This window comes from Kogia breviceps, chromosome 14 (assembly GCF_026419965.1).
Source record: "Kogia breviceps isolate mKogBre1 chromosome 14, mKogBre1 haplotype 1, whole genome shotgun sequence".
NCBI lineage: Eukaryota > Metazoa > Chordata > Mammalia > Artiodactyla > Physeteridae > Kogia > Kogia breviceps.
In genome coordinates, this window is record NC_081323.1 from 12,149,699 (window position 1) to 12,166,822 (window position 17,124).

The window sequence follows — 17,124 nt, forward strand, 5'->3', positions numbered from 1 at the left end:
TTCCATATTCCCATTTTTCAGATGAGGTTTAGTAGCTCATACGGCCATGAAGTTGGACTCAAGTTAGCCAGGGCTGAACACAGCTCCCTGTGGCTCCAAAACTTCTGCTTTGACACTCCACAGTACTACCATCCTTGTGGTACATCCTTGACTCTTAAAGGTTTGGCTTCTCTGAGTTGAATCTGGGGCTTAAATCTGTATCCACAAAGAAGTTTCCAATCAGGGTAAGAAATTGAGGTTTGTATGCATCCTGATGGTGGACCCCCAGATCAGGAGATTAAATTAATTCATTAGTCAGTAAAAAGAAGATGAATGTTTAATATAATGATTATTTTTAGCATGTAAACCAAGGAAAGGAAAATTGGGTACAATTATCATGGTTGGTGGGAACACAGAGACAATTCATGATGAAAGGACTAGGGGACCTGCATGAGCCTGAAAAAGTTGTAAAACCATCCTGTAAATTCCTGAATTTACACCAACCAGGGGACAAGGTCCTGGGGTTTCTTGGAGCCCCCAAGATCCTCCTGGGTCATTTGGGTTATAGACGGCCAAGAACTGCTGTCTGCTCACTTTGGATCTGGGGGACCTTCGCCCAGGGGTTTCATGGACAGCTTGCACAGGGAGCGAAACACCAGGAAGGCGTCCTTCTGCAGAATGTGCGAGAACCTGGCGGCCACTGGATGTCCTTGTGCATCTGATTCCTAAGATTAGAACAAAGATGAGAAAAATCAAAGGGTCCAAACCAAAGGGTAACTCTTCAAAAATAAGAAATGTAATTATCTCATGAAAATTTAAATTATTGGGTGGGCCAAAAAGTGCCTTCGGTTTTTTTAAGTAAAAATAAAAACCACATTTTTCATTTTCACCAAGGACTTTATTGAACAACGTATTCACCCTTTTGTTCCAATACCTTCTGCCATTTTTCAAACAACTTCATAATTCCATCTTCCCAAAACTTTTTATCTTTTTGAGCAAAGAACTGTTCCAGGTACCTTTTACAGTCTTCCAGGGAACTGATATTTTTTCCATTAAGAGAATTTTGTAAAGACTGAAATAAATGGAAATCCAAAGGAGCAATGTCTAGTGAATATGGTGGATGAATCAGAACTTCCCAGCCAAGCTGTAACAGTTTTTGCCTGGTCATCAAAGAAACATGTAGTCTTGGTTATCCTGATGGAAGATTACGTTTTCTGTTGACTAATTCTGGATGCTTTTTCTTGACAGCCTCTTTCATTTGGTCTAATTGGGAGCCGTACTTGTTGGAATTAATCATCTGGTTTTTCCGGAAGGAGCTCATAATAGAGGACTCCCTTCCAATCCCACCATACACACAACATCACCTTCTTTGGATGAAGACCGGCCTTTGGTGTGGTTGGTGGTGGTTCATTTCGTTTGCCCCACAATCTCTTCTGTTCCACATTACTGTACAGTATCCACTTTTCATCACCCGTCACAATTTGTTTTAAAATAGGAACGTTTTCATTATGTTTCAGTAGAGAATCGCACATGGAAATATGGTCAAAACATTTTTTTCCCTTAACTTCTGTGGAACCCAAACATCAAAGCGATGAACATAATCAAGCTAGTGCCAATGATTTTCAACGCTTGATCTGGATATCTTGAGTATGTCGGCTATCTCCCATGTGGTATAATGTTGATTGTTGTCAATTATTGTTTCGATTTGATCACTATCAACTTCAACTGGTCTACCCAACCTTGGAGCATCGTCCAGCAAGAAATCTCCAGCACAAAACTTTGCAAACCACTTTTGACACGTTTGATCAGTCACAGCACCTTCTCCATACACTGCACGAATCTTTTTGTGCGTTTTAACTGCGTTTTTACCTTTCTTGAAATAATAAAGCATGAAAATGTTGCTTTTTTCTTCCATCTTCAATATTAAAATGGCTACACAAAAATTCACCAGTTTTGATATCTTTTTAAAAAATGTCTGCTGATATGACAGCTGTCACATACAATTTAACAAACCTGTTTCAAATGAAGTTAAAGACAACTAAGTGCTACTAGAGCCATCTTATGGAAAAAACTCAACGAACCTTTTGGTCCACCCAATATTTATTCAATGGGGAAGTGAGGGATGTGGAGGAGGAAACAATATGTCAAAACAGGAGCTTATGGGGGAGTCATTACAGCAATTATAAAAATTGTTCCTTGTCCTTCAAAAAGTGGGTGTGGGTGGTTTAAAATGATAAACGAGCAAAGGTTAAACCATAAAAAAACCCCAAACAAATATAGGTAATTATTTATATCAGCCTGGGTAAAAAAGGTATTTCTAAGAATATCATTGCAGGATAAATGGGGGAAAAAAATGACAGGTGTTTGTTTTAAAATAAACTTCTTGGGCTTCCCTGGTGGCGCAGTGGTTGAGAGTCCGCCTGCCGATGCAGGAGACACGGGTTCGTGCCCCGGTCCGGGAGGATCCCACGTGCCGCGGAGCGGCTGGGCCCGTGAGCCATGGCCGCTGAGCCTGCGCGTCCGGAGCCTGTGCTCCGCAACGGGAGAGGCCGCAACAGTGAGAGGCCCGCATACCAAAAAAAAAAAAAAAAAAAAAAAAAATTAAAATAAACTTCTTTAACTAAAAAAGTAAGCTACATTAAAAATGTTTTAAATAAATATTTGCAACATATGACAAGGATTAAATCCTCAACATACAAAAAGTTCTCATAATTCATTCAGGAAATATGGAAACCCTACTCCCAAATGAAAAACAGGCAGAAAGCACGAGTAAGCAATTCACCAAGAAATGCAAATAACAGATAAACCAAAATAACCTTACTACTAATTATTAAGGCAGGATCTTTCTTCCATCAGACCAGCAAAGATTTGAATGAATGCTACTGCTCAGTTTTAATGAGGGAATGGGAAAATGAGTGCTGAGAGCCTCCAAGTGGGCAGAAATTCGACCACTGCCCTCCTGGATGCCTAATTTGATGTTAAGGAAACAAAAGCCTTAAAGTTTCCAACTCCTGACCCAACAATACCACTTGTATGAATTTATCATAAAGAATTAAGGATGGGCATAAGATCTATCTACAAGGATGTTCATTGTAGAACTGTCTCCTGTGATTAAACTGAAAATAACCCAAAAACATAACAGGGAACTGTTACATTATGGTAATCCAAGATAGAATTTCACATGGCCATTAAAAACATTAGTTAGACATATATGTACTACTGATGTAAAAAGATGTCCATAAAACAGTGTTGAGTGAACAAAGTTGCAACCTAATACATAACACACAAATACCTAGTGTGGATTTAAGTACATCCCTATATAAGTGCATTCTTAATGCGGATGATATAACCCCAAGGGGACTGCTATAGACTGGATGTCTGTGCCCCCCACTCCACCCCAAAATTCACATGTTGAAACCTAATCCTAATGTGAGGGTATTTGGAGGTGAGGCCTTTGAGAGGTGATTAGGCCATGAGGGTGGAGCTCTCATGGATGGGATTAGTGTCCTTATTAAAGAGGCCTCAGAGAGCTCCCTCGCCCCTTCTGCCAGAAGGACAGAGTAAGAAGACAGTTATCTGTGAGCCATGAAACAGACTCTCACCAGACACTGAAACCGCTGGTACCTTGATCTTGGACGTCCCAGTTTCCAGGACTGTGGGAAACACATTTCTGTTGTTTACAAGTCATCCAGTAAATAGTATTCTGTTATAGCAGCCTATACAGACTAAGACAGGGGCAAAAACTGGTTGGGGGCGGGGGCAAAGGGTGTGGAAAAAAATCATTCTTTTTATGTATAAAGCACAGATATACATACAGTACATAAACAGGTATCTAGTTTACCAATAGCTTTAAAATTTCATGAAACAGGGTGATGAATGGGAAAAATACATAAAAAGGCTCCTGTGTGTGTGTGTGTGTGTGTGTGTGTGTTTGAGAGAGAGAGATCATTTAAAAGGTTGAGAAACATTGGTAAAAAGGTACAGGGAGAGAGTGGGTTCAGGTGGGATGTTAATATGATTTCTTCCTGTTTTGAATGTTTATATATACTATTTTCAAGAGAACAACAAAGCTACCTAAAAAAATAATAATAATGTAGCAGACACACTTAGGGGGGCCCTGAAAGGATGTTCATAATATACCTCAAATTTAAAAAGCAGGTGACAAAACAGCATGTATGTTGTGTTACTACATTTAAGTGGTAAAAAACATGGGAGGGAGAGAAAAATCTAGAATATAAGTAGAATGTTAACAAATGTTATCTCTGGGTTAGAAGATTATGGATGACTTCTATTTCCTTATTTTCCTTCTCTGTATTTTCTTATTTTTCTATAATGAATGTACACCATTTTGAGAGAAAAGAAAAAGGGCAGGAAATATACATTTTTTAAAGTCTGAATAAATACAGTTTAACAACCCTATTATATACCACCAACATTAGCATGTTCCAAGAACGGAACCTGTTAACACAAAGACTATCAGGCCAGGATGGTGTGACTAAAGAACTGAACAGGGCTTGTTGGTTTTCACTGGCTTCTTCTGATAGAGATTTAATTCTGCATCTTCTAAAAAAATAAAAACCAAAACAAGCCTGACACGAAGATCACCAACATACCAGATTATCTGCCGACGACAAGGACTGCCTGTCGTCCGCTATCCCATTGGTCTGTGAGTTTTCATCAGCTGCTGGGGTGGCGGCATGCTCCTGACACTCCAGTTCACCCAGGACCCTCTCAGGCTCCGTCAGACTGTGCTTTTGTGCTGCTTCTTAAAATACAATGCAAAAGTCATTACCAAGTTAGTACTTACCCTAAAAGGTGGCCTCACACCCCAAGAAGAAGTTATTCACATAACCTTCCAGCTACTTACTGCTTTTTCCCTTTCCCTGAGCCACTGCCCTGCTCTGGCTATATGTGTCTATTACCCACAGCCCCACTCCCAGGTGGCTTCCTTCATATTGTGGTCCAGGTCAGTGGTGCCTCCAGAATTGTGCAATACAGCAGCCCTGCCGACCCCTACCTACTTCCAAAGAAGATTAGAACCAGCTAAACATAAAAAGCACAGATTTTTTTTTTAAAGGGCTACTAATACAGGGGTTAGAGAACAAGAGTTATGTAAATGAAAAGAGTTTGATAGTTATGATAGAAAACCTCAGTCACAGGAAAAAAAAATGTAGACCTGAGCTTCCTGGCAGCCATGTGGAAAAGAAAGACAAAGAATTAAATAGATTCCATCATTTAATGAAAGAAAGCATATCTGATGATTAGCAGAACAGCTGAACTCTATGAGGAATTTACCATGTGGATCATTATATATTTAAGGGACACCGAACAACTTAATAAGCATAATCGTCCATAATGGTTTTTGAAGCACATATTCATTCAACAAATCTTCATCAGGCACCTATTATGTGCCAAGCTCTGTGCTAGGGGCTGGGGGATATAGCAGTGAACAAGACAGATAAGTGTTCATTACGTGAGGACTTCTTGCATTGGCCCCAGAAAAAAAAAAAAAATCTAAAGGTATGAAATAAAATTATTTTATTTTAAAGACTTTTCTATAAAAAGTTAAACAAATAATGAAATCTATGAATATAGTTTGGTGGTACCCTAAATTAATAAAAGGATAGGGCTTAGAGCAGTGGGTCAAACTTCTTTGACCATGACCCTCACTAAGAAATACATTTTAACAGTCATGACCCAGTATACACGTGTGCACATAAATAAATCACTGACACATGTTTCATGAAACAATACTTAACGTTACTATATGAGTCACATTCAGCTTGCATCTATTTTCATTTTATTCTCTTCCATTTAGACAACGCTGATTGCAACCCACTAATTTATTGACTTCTCAATCCATTAATGGTTTATTGGCACTGGAGCTGAGTGTTCAGCACATAACCACTGACCTGAGATTTTGGGTAAAAACAAAGGAAAAATCATCTGATAGTCATTCTGAGCTATACAAGGTTAATTCCACGGAAACTACACCAAAAACCGAGGGAGTTAAGAATGAAGTCTAACAAAATGAACAAAGCCTCCCTGTGCATCTGATACCTGCTGACGTGGGGACGGTCCCCTGGATACATCAATGGCTGGCCAGGAAAATTCACCACCTCAGGGCTCCCCGCCCACTTCTGGAAAAACCTGGCTGTATACAGGAGTGGCCCTCTGCATCTCCATGTGGAGCACCCAACTCTTAACATTGTCAGACTGTGCTTCTCGAACCCAACCCAAGTGAGAATAACACCAATCACTAACGACAAGTAATTTCTGAATTCCACATGGAAGTTGGGCAGACAGGGGCAGACTCAGTTTCCATGAGTTTACTGGGCGTCGGCACTAAAATACCTGGCTGGAGACTTCTATGAAGGAACGAGTAGGAGGAAAGGCTGGGGTCTTGGTTCTTACCTTTAACTGCAGACGTGACCACATCTTCTAAGATCTCCTTCACCACTTCCTGAGCTCCATCTTCAGTCCCTACACATACACCAAATACACAAACGCAAACACATACGTGTGGGAATTTCTAGGGAAAACTAAGGAAGGTGGTTAAGGAGATTAAGAGTCACAGTCGGAAGGCAAGGGTACAAATAAGCCCTCTCCAAAGCCAAATCTGATTGTGTCCCAGGAAATCTGGAAACTCATAGGCAGCATCTGCTATGACTCGGTTTTCCCTCTGTGGAACACTAAGACCTCGCTGCCTTATACATTCTTCCTTCCTGAGTCACAGCTGCTGGCCCAGGGCCCTCTCTACCACCCCGGCTTGGAGGCAGGAGCTGGACTGTATCCAGCTATGGTTCCTGCAGAACAGAAGAAAGCGCTTCATCTTGTCCCGTCACCTCGTGTACCACAGAGCCCTGGTAAATGACATGCCTTCTGCTGCTTCGTTTTCCCACACTGTAAACACAGAATTTAGCATGAGATTTCTAATGTGACAGTAGAGAATTTACTAAATTTTAAATTGAATTATTCTATAAAATGTTAACTGTTTAAGTGGAAGAGGTTTGGTACCAGTTGTTCTTGTAGAAAACTAGTTCTGGGAGAACTAGTAAACAGCACTTGACTAGACTTTTGGAAGTAAATATTACTGATTTATAAAACATCACTGACAAAAAGACCATCATGTTAAATAAAACCAAAATAACCCTTTAAATTCTTCCTTAACGAGGATTTTCAAACAGGCCACTATTTTTATGAGTTCTGGGCTTGGTCCACCAGATCCTGGAGAAGCAGCACCAAGTATTTTCATTTCCATTGAGCACTTAACTCATGTGAAAGAAAAATGTTGCCCCACATATCATATCAGTAAACAAAGGATGGATGTTGCAGCCAACAAGCCACGAAGAGTCGCCCCCTACGGTAAGCCCCGGGGGAACTCAGGATGGAGACAAATGACACCACGGCCCTCAGCCACTGCAGCCACCTCCAAAGGGTGCACCCTAAGGGGACTCAGGATGGGAAAGCACAGGATACTGGCCCCAGATAGTTAAGGTGCACATCAAAGGAATGACTTCAATGAGACCAGACTCTTGCATCTTCCCATACACAGAAAAGTACTCAATTCATTAACTTGAGATATCTGATTTTCTTTAATTAACAGTAATATTTTGAAGTTCCGACTACCTGGTCTTTGTTGCAAAAACTCCTCTATACCCTGGCTCCTCCCTGACCTCTTCGGAGCAGGCCCTCAGAGAGGCTGGGTCCTGGCTTAAGTCCTCAGGTTTGTCCGCCAATAAAACATAATTCTCAACTTTTTTTCTCAACTGTGCATTTTTTTTTCAGTCGAGACTCACCATAACTATTTATTTATTCTCCACCCTCCAGCTTTACTGAGGGCTAACTGACAAATAAAACCATCATAATTATTTAAATGGGTAAGTAAATTTATGTGGAAAATACTGATGTTATATGCTCTTCTTAGAGGGCAAGTAAGAACTTGAATGGAAGTTAGAAAAGTCCGCAGCCACAGGCAAAATCTTCTAAACCTGTTTTTTCATCTAAATAAGATGATTTAGTCTAGATCGGTGTTACTCATACTTCAGTCATTCTCACACAACCTTCACAATTTTTGCCATTTTCATGCACCACTTATATTATTATATTTATTTTTATTATATTTATTACATACATATTTAACAGTGCTCTTTAACTCACCTTAAACAGTCATTAATATTCACAAAATCACAGGCTTCATACACTAATCATACTTTCTGAATGCATGTTAAAATAAATGTACAACTATTAAAATAAAAACCATTCACCTATGAGCCGTCTAAGATCTCATTTACACCATGATTTGGTATACAAGTGGCTAGATATTTCCAAGTTCCTTTCTAGTTCCAACATTCTCTTACGCTATGATTTAATAGAATTATGATGACAGTTTCTAATCTGTTAGTCCCTTGTACACATTCAACACCCAAGAAATATCAGCCTGATGCATACATTTCACCAGAGGAGCTGCAGGCTTGATGAGTTAAATCAGAGGCTGGGAAGTGGTGGCTGCAGGGTACATCTGATCTGCAGATACGCACTGCTTAGCCTACACCCTGCTTCCCCCCGCCCCCAAACTTTAGTGAGCTATAAGTGACAAGAATTATATATATCTAAGGTGTATGACTTGATGATTTCATATATATGCATACACTGTGAAATAAACACTGCAAACAAGCCAATTAACATATTCATTACCTCACATAGTTACCTTATTTTTTTTCTTTTTTTTTTTTTTTTCTAATGAAAACACTTAAGATCTATACTCAGCCAATTTCAAGTGTATAGCACAGTACTGTTAACTCTGGTCACACAGCTGTGCATTAGATCTCCAGAACTTATCCATCTTGTATAACTGAAACTTCGTACCCCCGACAAACATCCCCCCATTTCCCCAGCCACCTTTCTACACTATCTCTACGAATCTGAGTACTCTAGGTACACCTCATATAAATGGAATCATGCAGTATTTGTCTTTTTTGTGACTGGCTTCTTTCACTTAGCATAATGCCCTCCAGGTCCGTCCAGGTTGTTACAACTGGCGGGATATCCTTTTTTAAGGCTGAATAATATTTCACTGTGTATATAACCACATCTTCATTTTCCATTCATCTGTTGATGGGCACTTACGTTGTTTCCATATCTTGGTTATCGTGAATAATGCTGCAATGAACATGGGAGTGTAGATTATCTCTTCAAGATCCTGATTTCATTTCTTTGGCTACATACTCAGAAACAGAATTGCCAGATCATAAAGTATTTCTATTTTTAATTTTTTGAGGAACCTCTATACTGTTTTTTTTTTCCTCCATTCTGTTTTTTTAACAGCTGTACCAACTTACATTCCTACCAATAGGGTACGAGGGTTCTCTTTTCTCTACATCCCCTCCAACTCTTTCTGATGAAAGTCATTCTAATAGACATGAGGTGGTATCTCATCGTGCTTTTGATTCCTATTTTCCTGGTTATTAGTGAAGCTGAGCACCTTTTTAAATGTCTGCTGACCATCTGTATGTCTTCTTCTGAGAAATGTCTATTCAGGTCCTTTACCCATTTTTCAATGGGGTTATTTGTGGTCTTTTATTCTTGTATGAGTTTCTTAGATATTTTGGATGTTAACCCCTTATCAGATATATAGTTTGCAAATATTTTCTCCCAATCCATAGGTTGCATTTTCACTCTGTTGATTGTTTCCTCTGCTGTGCCTATGCACTTTCTAAAACTTTTGAATTAGCTGTGAACATTTAAAAACTGGGATATATGTCATAAAAATCCAGATCTCGCTTCTATTTAAAAAAAGAACATCTGGTAACACTGGCCCCAACTGGCTGGAACCAGGAGCAGCTGTCCCCTTTAGCCAGGGCATGAGCTCTGCAGATGTCCTGCTGCCTCATTCCATGCACTCCCAACTGTCTATCCTCCATTGAAGTCAAGCACAGAGAGTAGGAAAGGAACACATGCCTAGTAGCATATCTCTGACAAGAGTGGTAAAAACGGGAGACTGACAGGGTAGGGTGTTTTAAGAACCTCAGAGAGAAAATGTTCCTCAACACAGTGATTAAGAGTGAGGGCTCTGGGGCTTCCCTGGTGGCACAGTGGTTGAGAGTCTGCCTGCCGATGCAGAGGACACGGCTTCGTGCCCCGGTCCGGGAAGATCCCACGTGCCGCGGAGCGGCTGGGCCCGTGAGCCATGGCAGCTGAGCCTCCACGTCCGGAGCCTGTGCTCCGCAACGGGAGAGGCCACAACAGTGAGAGGCCCGCGTACCGCCAAAAAAAAAAAAAAAAAAAAAAAAAAAAAGGAGTGAGGGCTCTGAAGCCAGTATGCCTGTTTCAGATCCTGCTCTACCACTTCCCAATGTGGGAACTTAAGTTAAATAACTGTCCCGAGCCTTGGTTTCCTCAGCAGTAAACAAGGATCATTACAACAGCACCTACCTCACAGGGTTTGTGAGAACTGGATAAGACAAAACACGTAAAGCGTTTAAGATGATGCCTGAAAAGAAGAGCACTCAAATGTTAATTTTTCTTAGGCCTGTGTGTTTTATATGTAGAGCGTAATTGCGTTAAGACATTCACGATGCCCTGGTGACAGAGGCTTTCTCGTTTCTGCCATCTGCCTGGCCCCGGAGACTAAGTCCCTATTGAAATTTCCCAACTCGCCATGTTGAAAGCACTTTCAGATAGCTAAAGCCTTCACTATCTTTCACTCCTACAGAGAAAGGTAAAATTTCCATTTCAACGTGGATCTCCCCTTTCCTTCACTGCCTTTTTCCCATTTAAACAGCATCAGGAACACCATTTTTTGGAGGGATAGGAGTGTTTAACCTATCTTCCTTGACAGGCTGGATCCGTACCAGCACCCATTCAAAATTAAAATAGTCTCAGGCTAGGAAGGGGTGGGGAGTCAGGAAGTCCCGGCTCCCATGGAAGGTTCCTGCTGAGGGAGCTGTTGCTGAGGAATCCCGCTAGAGGCCCAGAAGAGCAGGACTCCACACAGGAATCCTGGGCCGCTTCCCCTGCTGCCATGACCGCCTGCAGGACTCAGAAGAGGCTTTCCTGGATGCTGTAATGACCACTAAGAAGGCTGCTGCGTTTAAGTTTCAAGGCTGCTGTGAAAATGTGAGACAACCAAATCAAAATAAATCCTTGCAAAGTTCAGAGTACACTTAAAAAAACACTGGTTTTGCTTGTTTGTGGGGAAGTCCAGTGGCCACCACCTGGCTGTTACTGATTAGGTAACAGACCATACCGGTTTTACAGACTCTGTCCCCAAGTATAATTAAGATGGACACCTTGACTAGGTTCAGATTGGAGAAACCCTTGCTGCCACCCCCTCCCTAGCCAGCTAGACAACCCCTGAGGCAGGCACTGCCAGTTACGTAACTCAAATCCTTCTTCCTCAGAGAGCTCTATTTCTGTTTCGGAAGGGGCTATGCCTACGTTTCCTGGCCTTCCTAGTAGAAAGGGTGGCCATGTGACCCAGTTTTAGCCAATGAGGGGCAAACCTTAGTAACGGGGATGGCACAGGCTTCCAGGAAGTCTCCTTAGAAGGGGCGTGACTCGGCTAGGAGTTCCTTTAGTCCATAAAAAAGAAGGAAATCTTGCCATTCGTGACAACATGGATGGACCTAGAGGGTATTATGCTAAGTGAAATTAGTCAGAAAAAGACAAATCCTCTGTTTTCACTTATAAGTGGAATATAAAAAACAAAACAAATGGACAAATATAACAAAACAGAAATAGACTCACAGATACAGAGAACAGAGTAGTGGTTGCTAGAGGGGAGGGGGGTGGGGTATGGGGCAAAATAGGTGAAGGAGATTAAGAGGTGCAAACTACCACTTATAAGATAAATAAGTCACAGGGATGTAATGCACAGCACAGGATACACAGTCAATAATATTGTGATAACTGTGTACAGTTTGTTGCCTCTAAAAATATCAAATCACTATGTTGTACACCTGAAACTAATATCAGGTGGTAAGTCAGTTATACTTCAATTAAAAAAAATAAAAATTAATCAGTCAGTCAAAGATCCTTACTCTCATGGTACTTACATCCTAGCTAGGATAATAAATAAGTAAATTATACTTTCTGCTACATGACAGGGAAAAAGTAGAGTGGGAGAAGGGAGACCTGGAGTTAGAAGGGGCAAGTGTGTGCATGTGGTGACAACGAAATATGACATACACCTGTTTCCTAGAAACGAGGCTTTGGTGATGTCCAGCATCTAAGCATTTGGTAACGCGTAAGAAAACTAAAGGGAAAAACCAAGGCACAAAGCTGTTTGCTGTCACATTCTGGCCATACATCAATACGGTTCCTCAAGTGTATGAAATACATTGGAAAACTCAGTGTCCCAAAATAAATGTCCATTACAAAGCTAATAAAAATGCCATAGGGCTTCCCTGGTGGCGCAGTGGTTGAGAATCCACCTGCCGATGCAGGGGACACGGGTTCATGCCCCGGTCCGGGAAGAGCCCACATGCCGCGGAGCGGCTGGGCCCGTGAGCCATGGCCACTGAGCCTGCGCGTCCAGAGCTTGTGCTCCGCAACGGGAGAGGCAACAACAGTGAGAGGCCTGCGTACCACCAAAAAAAAAAAAAAAAAAAAAAAAAAAAAAAAGCTATAAACCAATGAGCTGAAGGCTGTGTCAAAAACAAGTCAGAAAGAAGGGGAACCTGTGGGTACATTTTGTTATTTTGATAAAGTGTTAGCCTGAGAACTTTTGTTTGTTTGTTTGTTTAAAGCTATTTTAGTTTTTTTTTTTTTTGGCCAGGCAGCACCGTGCAGCATGCGGGATCTTAGTTCCCCGACCAGGGATTGAACCCACGTCCCCTGTAGTGGAAGCGTGGAGTCATAACCACTGGACTGCCAGGGAATTCCCCAAACCCTTTTTTTTTTTCTGATCGACAAAAACAATAAAATTCCTAAAGCAGAGGATTTGGTATCGTTAACGTGGAAAACAGACTCACATTATCCTACTGCACTGTTCCCATTATCTTCACGTCTGATTACCATCTGAAATATTTGTAATTTTTTTCTCTAAACTAACTCATTTTTTAAGCTGAAACTTATATGAAAGATAATAACAGCACACACTTATAGAGCCCTAAGTGCCAGACACTGTTCTCATTAATTCTCACAAACCTATAAGTACCAGGTGTATTCTCATTTTAAAGATGAGGAAACTGAGGCTCAGAGAGGTTAAAGATTTTGCTCAAGGTCACAGAGCTACTAAGTGGTCAGTCATGATCTGAACCCAGGCTGTCTGATCAGAACCTCCACACTGGCTGAGAGAGGATATATTTTCTCTATTTTGTAGTACCTAAGAGTTGGGTTGTTTTTCCCTTAAAGAATGGGTTGCAAGATGAAGAAAGTGAGCTAAGGAATCTGTGAACACACTGGTAACTCTGTACCTACAACGGCTACATATTAGCTGTATACATGTAAAAATGCTGAAGTCTAATGCTGGGAGTTGAAGAGTCAGAATCTTAAAAATAAACTTAAAAGAAAAGGGGAAGTGACTGCTTGTGGGTACAGGGCTGGGTGTGATAAAAATGCTCTAAAACTGATTGCGGTGATTGTTGCAAACTCTGTGACCATACTAAAAAGAACTGAACTGTACATTTTAAACAGGTGAATTTATAGAATGTGAATTGTATTTCAATCAAGCTGTTTTTCAAAAAATTGACAAGAATAGCTGGGCCATCGGAGGGGTGTGAATGGACAAATGGGGTGAAGTCCCAAGGGAAGGCTGTTGGCCATGCCCTAAAATTCACATAAGCTAGCATGTCACAGGCTCAAAAATCTCATTTTGCGAATTTACAAAGAGCCATCTGATCCACTTCTTGATCAGGCCGATAAGACCGACAAATTGTTGATTTACCAACTCGGGATGAAAAAGTGCTGAGGGGAACAAGATGCCCTGGTCTGTCGGTGAATTGTTATCCACACAAACTTCACTGGGAGGCACATTATCCCAAGAAGGCCCAGGAAGGGTTCCCAGGAAAGCAGGACCACGTATGTGAAGCACCCAGGTAGCAAGCACCACGCCTGGCACAGTGACTGCCTAGCCAGGGGTGGCTACATGACAGCCATTCCACAGGATGGAACCCACAGGAGAGCTGGATGTGTCCTCCGTCACAGAGGCACTGGAGCCTGGGGGCCTCGGCAGCCTGGACTCTACCCTGGGGCGCAGTGTCCCTCAGGCTGGCACCTCCACCATCGGCCTCGCAGGCTGCCCTTCCTCCCAGGCCTCCCAGCCTCCTCAACTGGTTCTCCTGAAGGACTCGTTCTTTCTTTAGAGCCACATCTGGAGAACTGGAAGCCAGTCACTCTTTGTAAGGGTGACGGTGCACCTCCATTCTGACCTACCATTGGCAGGTATGCAGTCTGATTTCTACAGGAAATCTGATGCCCACGTTCCTGGGAGAAGCCTCACAGGGTATATTATACTGGCAACAAAATCCACACCAATATACTAAGTGTAAAGCACACTTTGTTAAAACAGAATTTTAAGTTAAAAAATATATTTACTGAATATGTGTGCTGGGCACTAGACCAGGTGTTGGGAATATAGTGAACAGGGTAGCCAAGGTCTTAGATCGGGAACAAGTGAACACAAACTCCTCAGTGATTTGGGGTAGCAATAAGTGCTATGAGGGGGACTTCCTCGGTGGCGCAGTGGTTGAGAATCCACCTGCCAATACAGAGGACACGGGTTCGAGCTCTGGTCCAGGAAGATTCCACATGCTGTGGAGCAACTAAGCCCGTGCGGCACAACTACTGAGCCTGTGCTCTAGAGCCTGTGAGCCACAACTACTGAAGTCTGCTCACCTAGAGCCTGTGCTCCGCAACAAGAGAAGCCACAACAATGAGAAGTCCATGCACCACAATGAAGAGTAGCCCTCCCCGCATACAGCAATGAAGACCCAATGCAGCACAGCAAAGAAACCATAAACAAGATGAAAAGACAACCCTCAGAATGGGAGAAAATATTTGCAAATAAAGCAACTGACAAAGGATTACTCTCCAAAATTTACAAGCAGCTCATGCAGCTCAATATCAAAAAAACAAACAACCCAATCCAAAAATGGGCAGAAGACTTAAATAGACATTTCGCCAAAGATATACAGATTGCCAACAAACATAGGAAAGAATGTTCAACATCATTAATCATTAGAGAAATGCAAGTCAAAACTACAATGAGATATCATCTCACACCAGTCAGAATGGCCATCATCAAAAAATCTACAAACAATAATTGCTGGAGAGGGTGTGGAGAAAAGGGAACCCTCTTGCACTGTTGGTGGGAATGTAAATTGATACAGCTACTATGGAGGACAGTATGGAGGTTCTTTAAAAAACTAAAAATAGAACTACCATACGGCCCAGCAATCCCACTACTGGGCATATACCCTGAGAAAACCATAATTCAAAAAGAGTCATGTACCAAAATGTTCATTGCAGCTCTACTGACGATAGCCAGGACATGGAAGCAACCGAAGTGTCCATCAACAGATGAATGGATAAAGATGTGGCACATATATACAATGGAATATTACTCAGCCATAAAAAGAAATGAAATTATTTGTAGCGAGGTGGATGGACCTAGTGTTTCTGGGATGGACCCAGAAACACTATCGCAAACAAAGGGAAAGGAAGTAAAAGAAGGGTATAGGGAGGTGGGCGGGGCCAGGCCACACAGGGCCTTGGAAGCTGTGGGGATGGGGCAGGCATAGGTCCACCTTACTTCACTTCAGAGTGAAGTAAGTCAGAAAGAGAAAAACAAATACCGTATGCTAACACATATATGGAACCTGAAAAAAAAGTGGTCATGAAGAATCTAGGGGCAAGATGGGAATAAAGACGCAGACCTACTAGAGAATGGACTTGAGGATACGGGGAGGGGGGAAGGGTAAGCTGTGACGAAGTGAGAGAGTGACATGGACATATATACACTACCAAATGTAGGGTGGATAGCTAGTGGGAAGCAGCCACATAGCACAGGGAGATCAGCTCGGTGCTTTGTGACCACCTAGAGGAGTGGGATAGGGAGGGTGGGAGGGAGGGAGACGCAAGAGGGAAGAGATATGGGGACATATGTATATGTATAACTGATTCACTTTGTTGTAAAACAGGAACTAACACACCATTGTAAAGCAATTATACTCCAATAAAGATGTTTAAAAAAAAAAGACCCAATGCAGCCAATAAATAAATAAAATTATATATATTTTAAAAATCTGCCGCTGGACTAAGAGCAAAATAAAGCAACCTTACAAAGGATGAAAAATAAAAAATGCTATGAGGAAAATAAAAGAGGATGACGGGACAGAGTGACGGGGAGCTTCAGAGAGAGGGATCAGTTAGAACTGAGAGACCTAAAGACAAAGGGGGGGATAAGGAAGGGATGGTAAGCATGAAGGCACCAAGAGCAAGCACCACACTTTCAAGAACCAGAAACATCCCAAACAAGGGGAAAGGAAGTAGAAGAAGGGTATAGGGAGGTAGGCGGGGCCAGGCCACATAAGGCCTTGGAAGCTGTGGGGATGGGGCAGGCATAGACTTCACTCTGAATGGGAAATTATCAGAGGGGTTTAAGCAGGGGGTGGGGGTGATCTAACTAATTCATGCTTTTTTTTTTTTTTTTTTGGAGGTACGCAGGCCTCTCCTGTTGCAGAGCACAGGCTCAGTGGCCATGGCTCATGGGCCTAGCGACTCTGCGGCATGTGGGATCTTCCCGGACCGGGACACAAACCTGTGTCCCCTACATCGGCAGGCAGACTCTCAACCACTGCGCCAACAGGGAAGCCCCTAATTCATGCTTTTAAGAGATCACTTTGGCTGCCATGTGAAAAATGGGCTGTAGTGGAAGGATGTTCTTACAGCTCAGAGAGACTTGCTTTTACATCTGCACAGCTATGCTTACTACAGTCTGTTTAAATATTAATATTGATTGATTGACCACAGTCTGATAAAGGTTACAGTAAAAACCTGCCTGGTCCTTGCCCTAAGAGTTAATAAGGCAAAGACGATGACACATACAGAGGGTGGGCCAGGACTTCCTAAGCACCTTCCAAGACACATGACAGTGGGACTGAGGAGCTCGCAACAGTGTTCACACGAGACACACATGCATTT

At 42.0% G+C, this 17,124-nt stretch overlaps 1 protein-coding gene across 2 annotated transcripts in view; it reads right to left on the reverse strand.

Moving 5' to 3' along the window:
- ARFGEF2 (ADP ribosylation factor guanine nucleotide exchange factor 2) overlaps positions 1–17,124 on the reverse strand; it is a 104,063-nt gene that overhangs the window by 60,513 nt on the left and 26,426 nt on the right. For both annotated transcript variants that reach the window (XM_059036022.2, XM_059036021.2), the window contains exons 7-9: positions 6,394–6,462; positions 4,593–4,744; positions 574–704 (exon numbers count right to left, since the gene is read on the reverse strand). In XM_059036022.2, coding sequence (XP_058892005.1) covers positions 574–704; positions 4,593–4,744; positions 6,394–6,462 — 352 coding nt within the window. The remainder of the gene's footprint in view (positions 1–573; positions 705–4,592; positions 4,745–6,393; positions 6,463–17,124) is intronic.